The sequence below is a fragment of the Pan paniscus genome, chromosome 3, assembly GCF_029289425.2.
Source record: "Pan paniscus chromosome 3, NHGRI_mPanPan1-v2.0_pri, whole genome shotgun sequence".
NCBI classification, from domain to species: domain Eukaryota; kingdom Metazoa; phylum Chordata; class Mammalia; order Primates; family Hominidae; genus Pan; species Pan paniscus.
In genome coordinates, this window is record NC_073252.2 from 79,637,804 (window position 1) to 79,652,690 (window position 14,887).

Below are 14,887 nucleotides of genomic sequence, written 5' to 3' on the forward strand. Positions count from 1 at the left end.
AAGGGTGCATTGGAGGTGTTGGATTGGGTGTGAAGATGGTAGAATTCCTCAGTGGCTAACCGTGTCCAGTCACCGGCCGTGCAGTCTGAGAGCCACTTCATGCTGTTCATGTGACTCTTCTTGCCTCTGTCCTTTAATATGCAGTTATTTATTATTATTATTATTATTTTTGAGATGGAGTTTCGCTCTCGTTGCCCAGGCTGGAGTGCAATGGTGCGATCTCGGCTCACTGAAACTTCCACCTCCCAGGTTCAAGCGATTCTCCTGCCTCAGCCTCCCGAGTAGCTGGGATTACAGGCACCTGCCACCATGCCCAGCTAATTTTTGTATTTTTAGTAGAGACGGGGTTTCACCATGTTGGCCAGGCTCATCTCAAACTCGTGACCTCAGGTGATCCACCTGCCTCGGCCTCCCAAAGTGCTGGGATTACAGGCATGAGCCACCACGCTCAGCCTATTTATTATTATTTTTGAGACGAAGTCTTGCTCTGTCACCCAGGCTGGAGTGCAGTGGTGCTGTCTGGCTCACTCCACGCTCCACCTCCCAGGTTCAAGTGATTCTCTTGCCTCAGCCTCCTGAGTAGCTGGGATTACAGGCATGCGCCACCACGCCCAGCTAATTTTTGTAATTTTAGTAAAGATGAGGTTTTGCTATGTTGGCCAGGCTGCTCTTGAACTCCTCACCTAAAGTGATCTGCCCAAAGTGCTGGGATAACAGGCGTGAGCCACTGTGCCCAGCCACAGTTACTTCTTTAAAGGCACAGTGGAGGCAAGAGAAGGAGAGGCTGTTGTTAATTCAACTTGTCTCAAATATGAATCTTCAAGCCTTTTTTGAATGTCTTTGGGTTTTCAGATAGTTAAATTGTGTTGAATTTTAAAAGGCTTAGTCTAGGTATGAATAGTCTGGAGTTAAAGGGCTGAGACTTTCTTATCCAGGTGGACTCTGCCCTGAGCAGGTTAACTATGACTGGTAGGTTTCCATTTCTCTTGTGGTGGAGACAGGAGCCATAGGGAAGAGAACTCTGGAGCATGGTAGTGTAGACACCAGAGAACATCCCTGTGGCCCTGGTAACTAGGATGCTTCATTGAGATTACATCCTTATCAGAGCTGGAGTATGAATCATATCCACCACCATGCTAATTCATTTTGTTCATGAGTTGGCTGTGTCTGTAAGGTCATCTGTTTTGTGAACCAAGATCCTGAAGCAATTCAAATGCCAGTGTAAATCAGCCACACAGGTGACGAAATGTGCTTTTCCACATGAGATACTTGTTCCCTGCAATCAAACAGTAGGAGTGCACCAGAAAGCTAAGGGTACTAGGAGGTAAAAAGGAATGATTCATCATCATGAAGAACCTTGATTAGATTTTTCTCATGAAATGATGAGATGTGGAGGAGCAGGATGGAAACTGGAAAAGGAGAGGAGATTGAATTTTTGTGCCCCAGGCATTCTCAGTTTGGGCACAGAGATCAATACTCATCTGCTCCAGCAGGGGTGAGGGTGAAGCTGATTTTGGTAATTGGAAATGGCAACATCCATAGAAAATTAAACTGTCACATTTTAACTGTTTCTTTTTTCACTGTAGAATACTGGGATCTTCAGTGGCAGGAGGAGTAATCAGAAGACAGAGATGAATTTTAACACTATTTTGGAGGAGATTCTTATTAAAAGGTCACAGCAGAAAAAGAAGACATCGCCCTTAAACTACAAAGAGAGACTTTTTGTACTTACAAAGTCCATGCTAACCTACTATGAGGGTCGAGCAGAGGTAAGAGACAATCACGATTTACTTTGCTGCTTTCTATGTGGATAACGATTTTATAATATTGTCTGCCTCTCCAATCTTATTGAAAATGCTTTGGGTTAATGAAGTAATGATTTATTATCATTTGGACTTGAAAGATGAATTTTAGAGTATGGATAGAAATTAACAAATCTGTTAATTATAGGTTTGTTATAATTAACCTATGAATTAATCTATTAGATTACATTACTTTTAGATCCTCATGGAATTTGTAAGGTGCATTGTACATATGGCTCTCTCCTGTAAACTGCCTATTATGTATCAAAGTCTTCTTTAGCAAATATAAATTGTATCCAAGTCCATTACTTTATATGAATATTTCTTCTTTATTGAGTAGAAGTTACTTAAAACTGGTAAGTGATTTGGTGGACTCAACACGTTATCGAAGTTGACCTAAAGCAGAGTTTTTAAACATTCATTTTTTTTATGATAAACAGCTACTACAAAGTTTCTTCGATGGCAGCAGGGAGAAAGCAGCTCACTAAAAAACCTGGCCAGTGAGCACGTGGCACAGACAAATGTGTGGTTAGCACACTCCTGGCTTGTGGGTGGCTTTAGCTTCTCCTTCCACCGCTAGATGAGGCCTTGAATGTGCAATCACCTCTGGTTCTTTTGCTCCTGACATGTTGGGTGTGGCATTTGCTAGTACTGCCACGTACTGCCTTCTCTGCTAGAAATATCCTTGGTTTCCAGGAAATGACCAGGGGCTGGGTTGCCCATGGCTAACCATATGCTGTTATGCAATTGGTTTCAGTGGACTGTTGGTGATCCTGGTTTAGTTTTTTTGTTTTTTTTTTTTTGAGACAGTGTCTTGCTCTGTTGCCAGGCTGGAGTACAGTGATGCGATCTCGGCTCACAGTAACCTCCATCTCCCGGTTCAAGCAATTCTTCTGCCGCAGCTTCCAGAGTAGCTGGGATTTACAGGTGCATGCCACCGCACTCGGCTAATTTTTGGATTTTTAGTAGAGATGGGGTTTCACCATATTGGCCAGGCTGGTCTTGAACCCCTGACCTCAAGTGATCCACCCACCTGGGCCTCCCAAACTGCTAGAATTACAGGCATGAGCCACTGCACCCGGCCCTGGTTTAGTTTTCATTCTGTTTTTTTTCTAGAGTATCTTCCTCAGACGTTGATTTAGTTGTATTTTTTTTCTCCCACTGATTTCTCTGTGATTTGGTTTCCCCCAATTTAGATAGAATGGCATTGTGTCTCATGATGGTCCTCAACTCTTAATTTCTGCTGTGGCTCGCCATTGTGACCTGTGGTATTCTGCAGGTTCATGTAATTTAGGAGCATACTCCTTTATCCTTAAGTCCCCAAAATGCTGAAAACCAAAACCTCAAAACTCTTAGTTACAAAACCCGTGTGTGTGTGTGTGTGTGTGTATCTGTACATGTATATGTGTGCAGAAATATTAATGTATTTAATTATGTGGAGCTGCCCTAGTCCCTGCTGGGACTATTATGTAACATATGGTATATGTGCTATATTTGCTTTGTTAAATCTAAAAAATTTAAAAATCCAAAAGTGTTTTAGACAAGAACTGTTACCAGACTATTTTGAAACCTAAAACAGATTTTAAAGGAAACATTTACATATTTTTGCTTTATGGTAATAATTTGTTAGAATTTGATTTTAATATATAGTTGACTCTTGAACAATGTAGGGTTAGGGACACCAACCCTTGTGCAGTCAAAAATCTGCATATAGCTTTTGACTCCCCCCCCCAAACTTAACTACTAATAGCCTACTGTTGACTGGAAGTCTTACTGAGGACATGAACAGTAGGTTACCACATATTTGGTATGTTATATATACATAATATACTGTATTCTTACAATAAAGTAAGCTAGACAAAAGAAAATATTAAGACAATCATAAAAAAGAGAAAATAGATTTACTATTTATTAACGGCAAGTGGATCATCATACAGATCTTCTTCCTTGCCATCTTCACGTTGAGTAGGCTGAGGAGGAGGAAGAGGAGGGGTTGGTCTTGCTGTCTCGGGGTGACAGAGGGGGAAGATGTGGAGGAGGTTGAAGGGGAAGCAGGAGGGTGAGGCACACTCAGTGTAACTTTTACTGAGAGAAAAATCCCTCTATCAATGGACCCATGCAGTTCAAGCCCATATTGTTTAAGGGTCAACTGCAGTAAGTCTAAGAAAAGAAGTGAAAGTGGTAAAATGCGATTTTTTTACTAATGAAAAAAGTCTCAGAAACCGACATTGTTTGGTTCGCAGTATGGGCAGTTACTATTGAAATATATTGCAATTGCTAACTCACTTTGAAGAAGATAAACATATTGAGTTTAAAGTACCGCTTTTGGTTTAGCTTAAGGGGAATAAGGACAACAGTGGCATCCCTCTTCCTTCAGAACCTCGCTCACCATCTTGCCTTGGAGCAGCCTCAGCCACCCTGAGAACCAGAAAGGACAGAATGAGGAGGTAGTCACAACACAGAAAAACCCAGCCTCTAACACTTCCTGGCAGAATCCACCTCCTTTCTGGCTGCTGCTGCCTGGGCTAGAGAGCCTAGTCCTGTTACTTAATTCCTGCCTTCACCCCCACTCCTCTGATGAGCTGGGCGTTTTGATCCCTTCTGGTTTCTTCTCTCATGGACCAACATTCACTGGCATACTTGTGACCTATGCCTTGAAATGTGGTCACAGATTCGTTTGCCTCTCATAGTAAAATAATTGTCAGTAGTAAAAAAAGAAAAAAAAAAGAAAAAAAAAAGAAACTTTGTAAGAATCGGGCTTCTTAAAATAACAAAAGTTCTGACAGTGCTGGGCTGAATTCCCCAACAACTCTGCCTGGCTTCCAGGCATGGCCAGCAACACCTTGTTGCTATGTTTCTTCCATGTTTGCGCTAATGTGCTCAGTTCACTGTTTGCCGTGGATCAATCTTCTGATTTCCATCTCCCTATCCCTGGAAGCTGTGATTCGGAAAAGAATGTGAGGGCCGGTCGTGGTGGCTCATGCCTGTAATCCTAGCACTTTCGGAGCTGAGGTGGGTGGATCACTTGAGGTGAGGAGTTTGAGATCAGCCTGGCCAACATGGTGAAACCCCGTCTCTACTAAACATACAAAAAAATTAGCTGGGTGTGGTGGCAGGTGCCTGTAATCCCAGCTACTCAGGAGGCTGAGGCAAGAGAATTGCTTGGAGCCAGGAGGCAGAGGTTGCAGTGAGCTGAGGTTGTACCACGCACTCCAGCCTGGGTAACAGAGCGAGACTCCATCTAAAAAAGGAAAAGAAAAAAAGGAAAGAGAAAAAAAGGATGTGACATGAGTAATCTGTGCAAATCAACAGGTTTTTAAAAATAATATTTTGTTAAAAAAATGTGACTCTAGAAGTAAATTAGAACCACAGGGGCCATTCAGAAATAAAATAGCCCTAGAGATATTTATTTTTATTGTTCATAGTTCTCCTGTTTTCAATAGAAAAACAATGAGGAGGCTGTCGATTGATCTAATAACTATGATTTGTGGTTTCTTTGTGGCTACCAAGTGCCACTAATACTCGTTAAAACTCTCAGTTCATAATGTCAGACAGAAGACATCCATCTTCTCCTTATTCTCTGGACAGCTTCTTCAACATGATGACAGCAAGCTTTTCTTGAAATTCTTCCTATTATGTAATAAACCTTTCTGTGCTTGTTGAAATATGCTGAAAAATCCTATTCTAGATGACGAGAAATTCACTCAAACCATTTCCTCAGTCTAATTTTGCAAAACTTGCATTTCAGTTTCCGCTGTGGGTCCTTCTTTAGTTTGTACTCCTCTCTCTATGGTAGTTAGTTAATTCATGTGTATTTCCACATATTCCAAATGAACTGAAAAAAGATCTTCCTGGAAGTTTATATTATTTGATCCTATTCAGGATAACACAGAGCAAAGGACACTGGAGGTTTCATAAGTGATGTTGCTTTCTAGTCACGGGGCTAAATGACACAGGGGACAGACCACCCAATGTTTCAGTGGAGGCTCCATGGGATAATGAGGTGGGAACCAAGGAAGAGCAGCACTGGAGTTTGATCAGGAAAAAGATCTACAAATAATAGTGAGAGAGAAAATGAGGAATTGATTTCTATAGGTTGAGATGTTGAATTTAAAAAATTGAAGTAGTATGTAAATTTGCAACTATCGTTAGCTAAGAAATCAGGAATTTTTAGAATTGGACTTTGGAGCTCTTAATTTGGTTGGCTTTTTGTCTGTTGTACTGCCCCAGCATGGAAGCTGGCAAATAACTTACAAAGTTGAAGGAATGGGGAAACTCGTTGTGCCAGGGATCCCAACTCCACCTGTACATTCAGTGATTCACTATGACAGCTCACAGGACTCAGCATTGAGTCATACTCACAACTAGATTTATTACAGCGAAACGATACAAAACAAAATCAGTAAAGGGAAAAGACACATGGGGCCAGGCATAAGCTTCCAAGAATCTTATCCTAGTAGAGTCCCAGAGGATGTGCATAATTCCTCCAGCATCCAATTGTGACAATTGTGAAATGTGCTATTAGAGACTCGGTGCCCAAGGTTTTTGTTGGAGGCTGATCACACAGGTGTCCTATGCCTAGTGTACCAAGGTTCCAGACTCCAGAAGGAAAGCAGGTCTTCAGCATGAACTGCATTGTACAGTTTAGGTACAGTGAGCCACCTCATCAGTGTTGGTAATAGTGGGATCCTCCCAAAGTCCAAGTTCCCAGATGCCAGGCAAGGATCAGCCTTGTAAACAGGCCTTTCTTGGGACAGCAGCCTCAAGCCTGCTGTGTTAACTCTTTTCTGCACATTAGTAGTAAAAATGATACAATCTATTGAGCACTAACTACAAATTAACCACTGTGCTAAGTACTTTACATGCATTATTTCTCTTATTTCTCAAAACAATTCTGTATTAAGTCTTGTTAGACTTAATTTCAAAATGCAGAACTAAGGCTTAGAAAAATTAAAAACCTGCACAACATACAGCTTACAAGAGATTGCGCACACCTTCCAGAAATTGCAGGTATATTTCTTCAAAGCCTATCTTTGAAATAATCTTGATATTCCAATGAAAATTTGAAAAAAAAAATCTAAACATCTTAAAGTTAGCACCCCATAATACAGATAACATTTTAAAAGTTTCATGGATATTTTTGTTTGTTACTTTCAGTTATAACTTCTTTAAAAAAATTTTCTTTGTGATGGAAGAGAATTAACACTTGAGAGGGTTTTTGTCCTGGATCTACCACTCTCTCATTGGACTTTATAAAATAATTTTCTCCAATCTATAGTTTAAACATTTTTTGTGTATATATTGTCTTTATACTTTCTTCAAATTAATTTTTAAATTTATAATTGACACATAATATCTTTTCAAACTGTTAGCTCCTCCGTTTCATCAGCATTTCAACCCCAACACACATCTGATCTGTTACCAGTTCCTGTTGTATTGGTCAGGGTTCTTCAGAGAAACTGAACCAAAAGGATATATATGGGATATATACATATGATATAATGTATGGGTATGTATATATATGTGTATGTGTGTGTATGTATGTACATAAAAGGAGATATATTGTGAGGAATTGGCTCACACAACTGTGGAGGCCAAGAGGTTTCACAGTCTGTTCTCTGCAAGCTGGAGACCCAGGAAAGCTGGTGATGTAGTTCAGTCTGAGTCTGAAGGCCTGCGAACCATGACAGCCAGTGCTGTGAATCCCAGTTTGAGGACAGGAGATGATGAGATGGGATGTTTCAGCCCAAGTAGTGAGGCAAGAAAAAAGGGGTAAATTCCTCTTTCCTTACCTTTTGTTCTATTCAGGGTTGGATGATGCTTGCTCACATTGGGGAGGTCAGTTTGCTTCCTGAGTCCACAGATTCAAATGCTGATCTCACTGAGAAACACTCTCACAGACACACTCAGAAGCAATGTTTAATCTGGGTACCCCATGGCCCATTCAAGTTGACACATAAAATTAAGCATCGTATCGGTGAATTTTCTCTACTGCAGGCTTATTGCAGCTCCCAACCCCAGTTTTAGGTGGATTACTGCCCTACTTGATTCAATTCCTGGATCTTCATCTTTCATCTGCAAAATGCATAGCTTCTCTAGGATCAAGTTAAAATTCCTTAGTTTGGGATACGAAGTACTTGATGCAATTTTTTCTTCTCCTCTTCCTCCTCTTCTGGCTGTGTCTCCTACTTACAGTTGCCCTTTCACATCGTGCCTTTGCTAATACTCTTCAATCTATTTGGAGTGACACACTCCTCTGCCTGCCTGCCAGGATCCATCTATCCAGCCACCATCTATTTTATCTTTCAAAAATTTGTTGAGTGCCTGGGGAACACTTACTCATCTTTTCTGACATAGTTCAATCCCCATCTTCTCAGAAGCCTTTTCTGTCTCCCTCCTGGCAAAAGTAGAATGGATCCTCCTCCCCTTTGTGCTCTGTACACATTTTTATTATGGTATCTTGACTACCTATTTACATATCTGTGTTACCTACTGGATTTTAAGCTCCTGTGATAGTGTAGTATAATAAGAAATATACATTTTGGCAAGCCCCTTTCAGCCGTAGCTATGTTTATGTTAATGAGGTGACTTTTGGAAAGTAATAGGTTGACTTTACGATGGGGGAACTGGTTGTCAGGGGAGCCAACCATGTGATTAGAGGGTTGGAACTTTCAGCCCCACCCTCCAACCTCTAGGGAGGGCAGAAGCACCAGAGGTTGAGCTAATAATCATTTATAGCCAAAGATTTAATCTATCATGCCTACGTAGTGAAGCCTCCATGAAAACCCTAACAGAAGGGGTTCATAGCGCTTCCAGATTAGTGAACAAGAATGTGTGCATGTGCTAGAGGATGGTTGGATTAGTTGGTTCTCACACTGCTAATAAAGATGTACCCAAGACTGGGTAATTTACAAAGAAAAGAGGTTTAATTGACTCACAGTTCAGCATAGCTGGGGAGGCCTCAGGAAACTTACAATCCTGGCGGAAGGGGAAGCAAACACATACCTCTTCGCATGGTGGCAGCAAGGAGAAGTGCTGAGCAAAGCGGGAAAAGCCCCTTATAAAACCATCAGATCTTGTGAGAACTCACCCACTATCAGGAGAACAGCAGCATGGGGGTAACCGCCCCCAGGATTCAATTACGTCTCACTGGGTCCCTCCTACAACACGTTGGGGATTATGGGAACTACAATTCAAGATGATATTTGGGTGCAGACACAGCCAAACCATATAAATGGTATAACCCAAACTCCATGGAGACAGAAGCTTCTGTGCTTGGGACCCTTCTGGACCTCACCCTGTGTATCTCTTCATCCTGTTGTTCATTTGTATCCTTTAAAATATCCTTGTAATAAGTTGATAATAGTAAGTACACTTTCCCTGGGTTCTATGAGCTGTTCCAGCAAATTCTTGAACCCAAGGAGGGGGTTGTGGGAACCTCCATATGTAGCCAAGTCAGACAGGAGTTGTGGTAACCTGGGGATCCACTACTTGTGATTGACATCTGAAGCAGAGGGCAGTGTTCTGGGAGTGATCCTTTGGTCTGTGGGGTCTGTCTTAATTCTGAGCAGTTAGTGTCAGAATTGAGTTAAATTGTAGGACACTCAATTGGTGTGTGCCAAGAATTGGAGAGTTGGCTGTTGTGGAAACCCCACTCCCTGCCACATATTTGGTGTCAGAAGTGCTGAGAGAGTATAGGAGAGGTATTTTTCTTTTCTTTTCTTTTTAGCTGTGTATTAGTCCATTTGTATTGCTATAAAGAAATACTTGAGGCTGGGTAATTTATAAATAAAAGAGGTTTATTTAGCTCACTGTTCTGCAGCCTGTACAAATAGCATGGTGCCAGCATCTGCTTCTGATGGGGCCTTAGGAAACTTACAATCATGGTGGAAGGCAAAGGGGACCTGGTGTATTCCATGATGAGAGCAAGCAAGAGAGATGCCATACTCTTTTAAAACAACCAGATCTCACATGAACTCAGAGTGAGAACTCATTCATTACCATCTAGGAGGGCACCAGGCCATTCATGAGGGATCTGCCCCCCATGACCCAAACCACCTCCCACCAGGTCCACTTCCAACAGTGGGGATTATATTTCAGCATTAGATTTGGAGGGGACAAATATCCAAACCATATCAAACTCTTTGAGGGCAGGGTTCATATCCATTTTTGTATTTCTGTGGGCCTAGGGCAGAGGGAGTACTCAGAACATGTTGCATGGCTGGATGCACTGGATATCCTAGAGATGGGGAGATGGGGAGAACTCAATCCTAAATGTATTTAGGATTGAGTTCTCCCCATCTCCCCATCTCTAGGATAAATTTAGGATTTATGTATGTTGTGAACCATGACATAAATGTATGTTGTGAACCAAGACAATCAGAAAGGTTGTCACACTGCTAATAGGTAGAAGAATTAGAATTCGAACCTTGATATTCTGACTCTTAAGTTCAGTGCTCTTCCCAAAATGCCACAGATGCCTTGCAGGGTCCAGCCCTATGGAGCTTAGCGAGTGTTCTCCCTGTGTGTGGAGACGAGAGATTGTAATAAATAAAGGCACAAGACAAAGAGATAAAGAAAAAGCAGCTGGGCCTGGGGGACCACTACCATCAAGACACGGAGACCAGTAGTGGCCCCGAACGGCTGGGCTTGCTGATATTTATTGCATATAAGACAAGGGGGCAGGGTAAGGAAGGTGAATCTTCTAAGTGATTGACAAGGTGAAGCAAATCACGTGATTACAGTATAGGGGGCCCTTCCCTTTTAGGTAGCTGAAGCAGAGAGAGAGAGAGAAGGCAGCATACGTCAGCGTTTTCTTCTCTGCACACGTCAGCATTTTTTTCTCTGCACTTATAAGAAAGATCAAAGACTTTAAGACTTTCACTATTTCTTCTACTGCTATCTACTACGAACTTCAAAGAGGAACCAGGAGTACAGGAGGAGCATGAAAGTGGACAAGGAGCGTGACCATTGAAGCACAGCACCACAGGGAGGGGTTTAGGCCTCCAGATGACTGCGGGCAGGCCTGGATAATATCCAGCCTCCCACAAGAAGCTGGTGGAGCAGAATGTTCCCTGACTCCTCCAAGGAAAGGAGACTCCCTTTTGCAGTCTGCTAAGTAATGGGTGCCTTCCCAGACACTGGCGTTACCGCTTGACCAAGGAGCCCTCAAGCGGTCCTTATGCGGGCATGACAGAAGGCTCACCTCTTGCCTTCTAGGTCACTTCTCACAATGTCCCTTCAGCACCTGACCCTATACCCACTGGTTATTCGTAGGTTATATTAGTAATCCAACAAAGAGTAATATTAAAAGCTAATGATTAATAATGTTTATAATAATGACTGATAATTCTTCATGGTCCTCTCTATATCTAATTTGTATTATGACTATTCTTATTCTAACTACTTTCTTTATTATACTGAAATACTTTGTGCCTTCAGTCTCTTGCCTTGGCACCTAGGTAATCCTCCACCCACAGTGCCTCTCTTATTTAATCTGGTTGTACCAAAATTGAGCATTCTCTTGTTACGAGATGCTTGAAACTTTAATATTTTACCTAGGTTAACAAACATGATGGTGGGGGCAGGCAATCAGTTACAAGTATGATGACATGAGTCTCAAACACCCTGGGAAATCTCTCATTTGTATAGGCTCTCCTGGGTCATATTGGTTTTTTTCTTGACCAATCCTGGGAACCTGGAGACTTAGTGATACAGGGATAAGAGCCTGTTGAGGTTCTGAGATGATCTGATGTTTCTCCCTTAGTTATATTCGTATATTAGGTGGTTCCCCAAGTGGAAACTGTAGGTTTATTGGGTCCTTCTAATCTTTACCTGAAGGTTTGTATCTTTCAGCACTTCCTAGGGTTCTGGGGAGTTGGTGTGGAATGGGAAAAGAATAATTTCTTGTACTACCGGGCAATTGGAAGTATCTGCATCAAATGTTAGAGATTACCAGGCAGTCCACCAGCTTGTAAAAAGTGCTATGACTCTGGCAGGTGTGGTGGCTCAGGCCTGTGGTCCTGACACATAAGGAGGTAGAGAGTTTGAGACCAGCCTGGGCAACATAGCAAGCCATCTTCTGTATAACGACAACAACAACAAAAGTGACATGACTCTAAATACTCCATGTAATCATTAGTGTGTGATGGGATTATTCTGGCTCTGGAAATTCTCAACTATATTATGCCTTGAAAACTCATATTCTTAGACACTTGAGTTTCTTTGTTTCTGAAATTAGGTGGTATCAACTTTCTTCTTTGTGTCTCAATTTCCTTTCTTGTATCTCTTCTCCCATTTCTGATTCATATCTGTGTTTTTATTCTACTCTCCTAGATCTGACCTTTCTTGTCATTAATCACTTCAAGAGGCCATGATGCCAGGTCCGAAGTCCAAGGGTCTTACTTACTCCTTTAATTTGCCAAATTGTTTACCTTTCTTTAATGATATTCACTGTCTTTTTTTTTTTTCTCTAGGAAGCTGAAATCTATTTAAGACAGAATAGGGGGATACTAACATTCCCTCCATCCATACCCCTAGAGATTCTTTTTTATAATTATAGTACAGTGATCAAAATTAAGACATTTAACATCGATAAACTATTATTGAATCTGGAGATCCAGAGCACATTTCATTTATTATTCCACTGATGCCTTTATAGCTATTCCTCACCCTCCCTGCCCCTCCAGCCCCAAGTCCAGGATCTAATCCATAATCACACATTGCATTCAGTTGGTCAAGACATAAAGTTTTAAAATATCTATGGTGAGAGGAAGAGATAATACGGAAGAAATGCTGTCCTTTGTTACATACTATAAAATGCCAGCTATCTCATGACTACTCAATGATTTCATGTAAGAGTCCATACAATGACTTCACGTAAGAGTCCACAAACTTAAAAATCAGTGTAGTCTATTCTCCTACTCTCATTGTCATGGTTATCATTAGGAGCTGAAGGTGTCCCTCCCCACCAAAGAAATTATTGTAGCGTGGTTCACTAGGATGAGTAAAAATCACTTATTACTGGCTGGGCGTGGTGTCTCACGCCTGTAATCCCAGCACTTTGGGAGGCTGAGTTGGGCGGATCATGAGGTCAGGAGTTCGAGACCAGCCTAGCCAACATGGCGAAACCCCGTCTCTACTAGAAATACAAAAATTAGCTAGGCATGGTGGCGGGCACCTGTAATCCCAACTACTCGGGAGGCTGAGTCAAGAGAATCGTTTGAACCTGGGAGGCAGAGGTTTCAGAGAGCTGAGATCACGCCATTCCGCTCCCACCTGGGTGACAGGGCAAGACTCCATCTCAAGAAAAAAAAAAATCACTTGTTACTGTTTACCATCTCTCTCGTTTCCTCCCCTTCTAGCTTAATTTTTTATTATTTTGTATTAAAACAGTTGTCAGGCATGCAGAGCTTTTTATGGGGTAATTACTACTAAATGAAGAGAGGAGTTTAATCAAAGGTTTGGTCCTCCTGCAACTTAAGAGTAGAAACAATAGACATATTCTAGATCTTGAAAAACACTCTTTGATCTGGCTGTGATAGTTGTGTTTTATTCATTTGATTATTTGTATTATGATGAGAGAAAGGCTATATGAAAAATCAGCATTGTTGTTCAGAAATGGTATTACTTAATTTAATTTAGTCATAAAACTTGTCCGTCAGCAATTTTTAGTGATATCAGAAAGTCGAGTTTTAAGCAAAGTTTTATTTAGCTATTTTTCCACTGAACATATTCAAGACTGTGACATAGGAACTGAAGGCAATTACAAAAAGAATGATTCCTAGAATATTTGGAAAATGGCATTGTAGTTGAAATAAACATAGTGTTTCTACCCACCCCTCTTCTCCTACCTGTCTACCTTGAAAAAAAATTGTCTTAATTTGAAATGTATGTAACTTCTTGCATTTTTTAAAAAAAGAACTACACTTGACATCACAATTTGTGTAACTTGAGTTGTATTTCTCCTTTTATGCTATGAACTACTGGGCTGAGGAATTCTTAGAAATCTTTGAAATTACTTCCTTGTAATTAATAGTTTCTAGAAAGTGTTTATTTTGAAGATAGGGATGATAGCATTTACACTGGAAGACAGTTTAAAAAGAGACCAAATTATGAGTGGAGGAATCCTTGGTGGCAAGAGTATAGACCTGTATACAGTTTTTTGTTTTTTTTTTCCTGGGGCGTAGAGGTTGGGGAAGGCCACTTGGCCAAGGGTGAGAATGTCAGCAATGATGGGCAGAGAGAGTCCATTCAATGCAGAGGGAACAGCAGGTGCAAAGGCCCTTCGGTGAAAGGGGACTTAGTGTGTTTGTGGAACTGTTCTGTTCTGAGGCCTATAAAGATTTATAAAGCAATAATTACAAGAGGATAAATACAAGGAGATAGTTGATTTGTTAGTAATAAGGAGGAATCATGCAATTTTAGAGCTTAAAGAGACTTTAAAGAATCACCTCCAGATTTTTCACTTGTGAAAACTGAAGATAAGGAGATGGTTTGCTCCAGGTCACCTAGTGAGCTGGTTGTTAAGCCTGGACCCAAGCTCATATCGAATATTTCTGGATCATGCTCTCTGAGTGCACTGCCTTAGTTCTGGAAAGGATGTGTCTGGGTTGCCCAGTGGATAAGGACTCTAATTCTATACAGTGTCAATAATATGGTTGTTATAATGGATACCATCTAGTGACTATTCAGACTCCTTTGCTTGCAAATACTGATGCTCTTTGTCTTACGATAGGGTTACCTCTTGATAAACCCATTGTAAGCTGAAAATGTATTTGGGACACCTAACCTTCTGAACATTGTAGGTTAGCCTAGCCTACCTCAAATGTGCTCAGAACACTTACATTAGCCTGCAGTTAGGCCAAATCATCTAGCACAAGCCTATTTTATTTATTTAATTAATTATTTTTTTGAGACAGGGCCTCACTCTATTGCCCAGACTGGAGTACAGTGGCGCAATCCCGGCTCACTGCAGTCTCCACCTCCCAGGCTCAAGTGATTTTCCTGCCTCAGCCTCCCAGGTAGCTGGGATTACAGATGCGTGCCACCACGCCTGGCTAATTTTTATATTTTTAGTAGAGATG

General features: G+C 41.3%; 1 protein-coding gene across 1 annotated transcript in view; it reads left to right on the plus strand.

Moving 5' to 3' along the window:
* The window catches only part of TEC (tec protein tyrosine kinase), a 135,275-nt gene that overhangs the window by 40,399 nt on the left and 79,989 nt on the right, over positions 1–14,887 (plus strand). The window contains exon 2 of the mRNA XM_003816008.4: positions 1,587–1,769. Coding sequence (XP_003816056.4) covers positions 1,632–1,769 — 138 coding nt within the window. The 5' untranslated portion in view covers positions 1,587–1,631. The remainder of the gene's footprint in view (positions 1–1,586; positions 1,770–14,887) is intronic.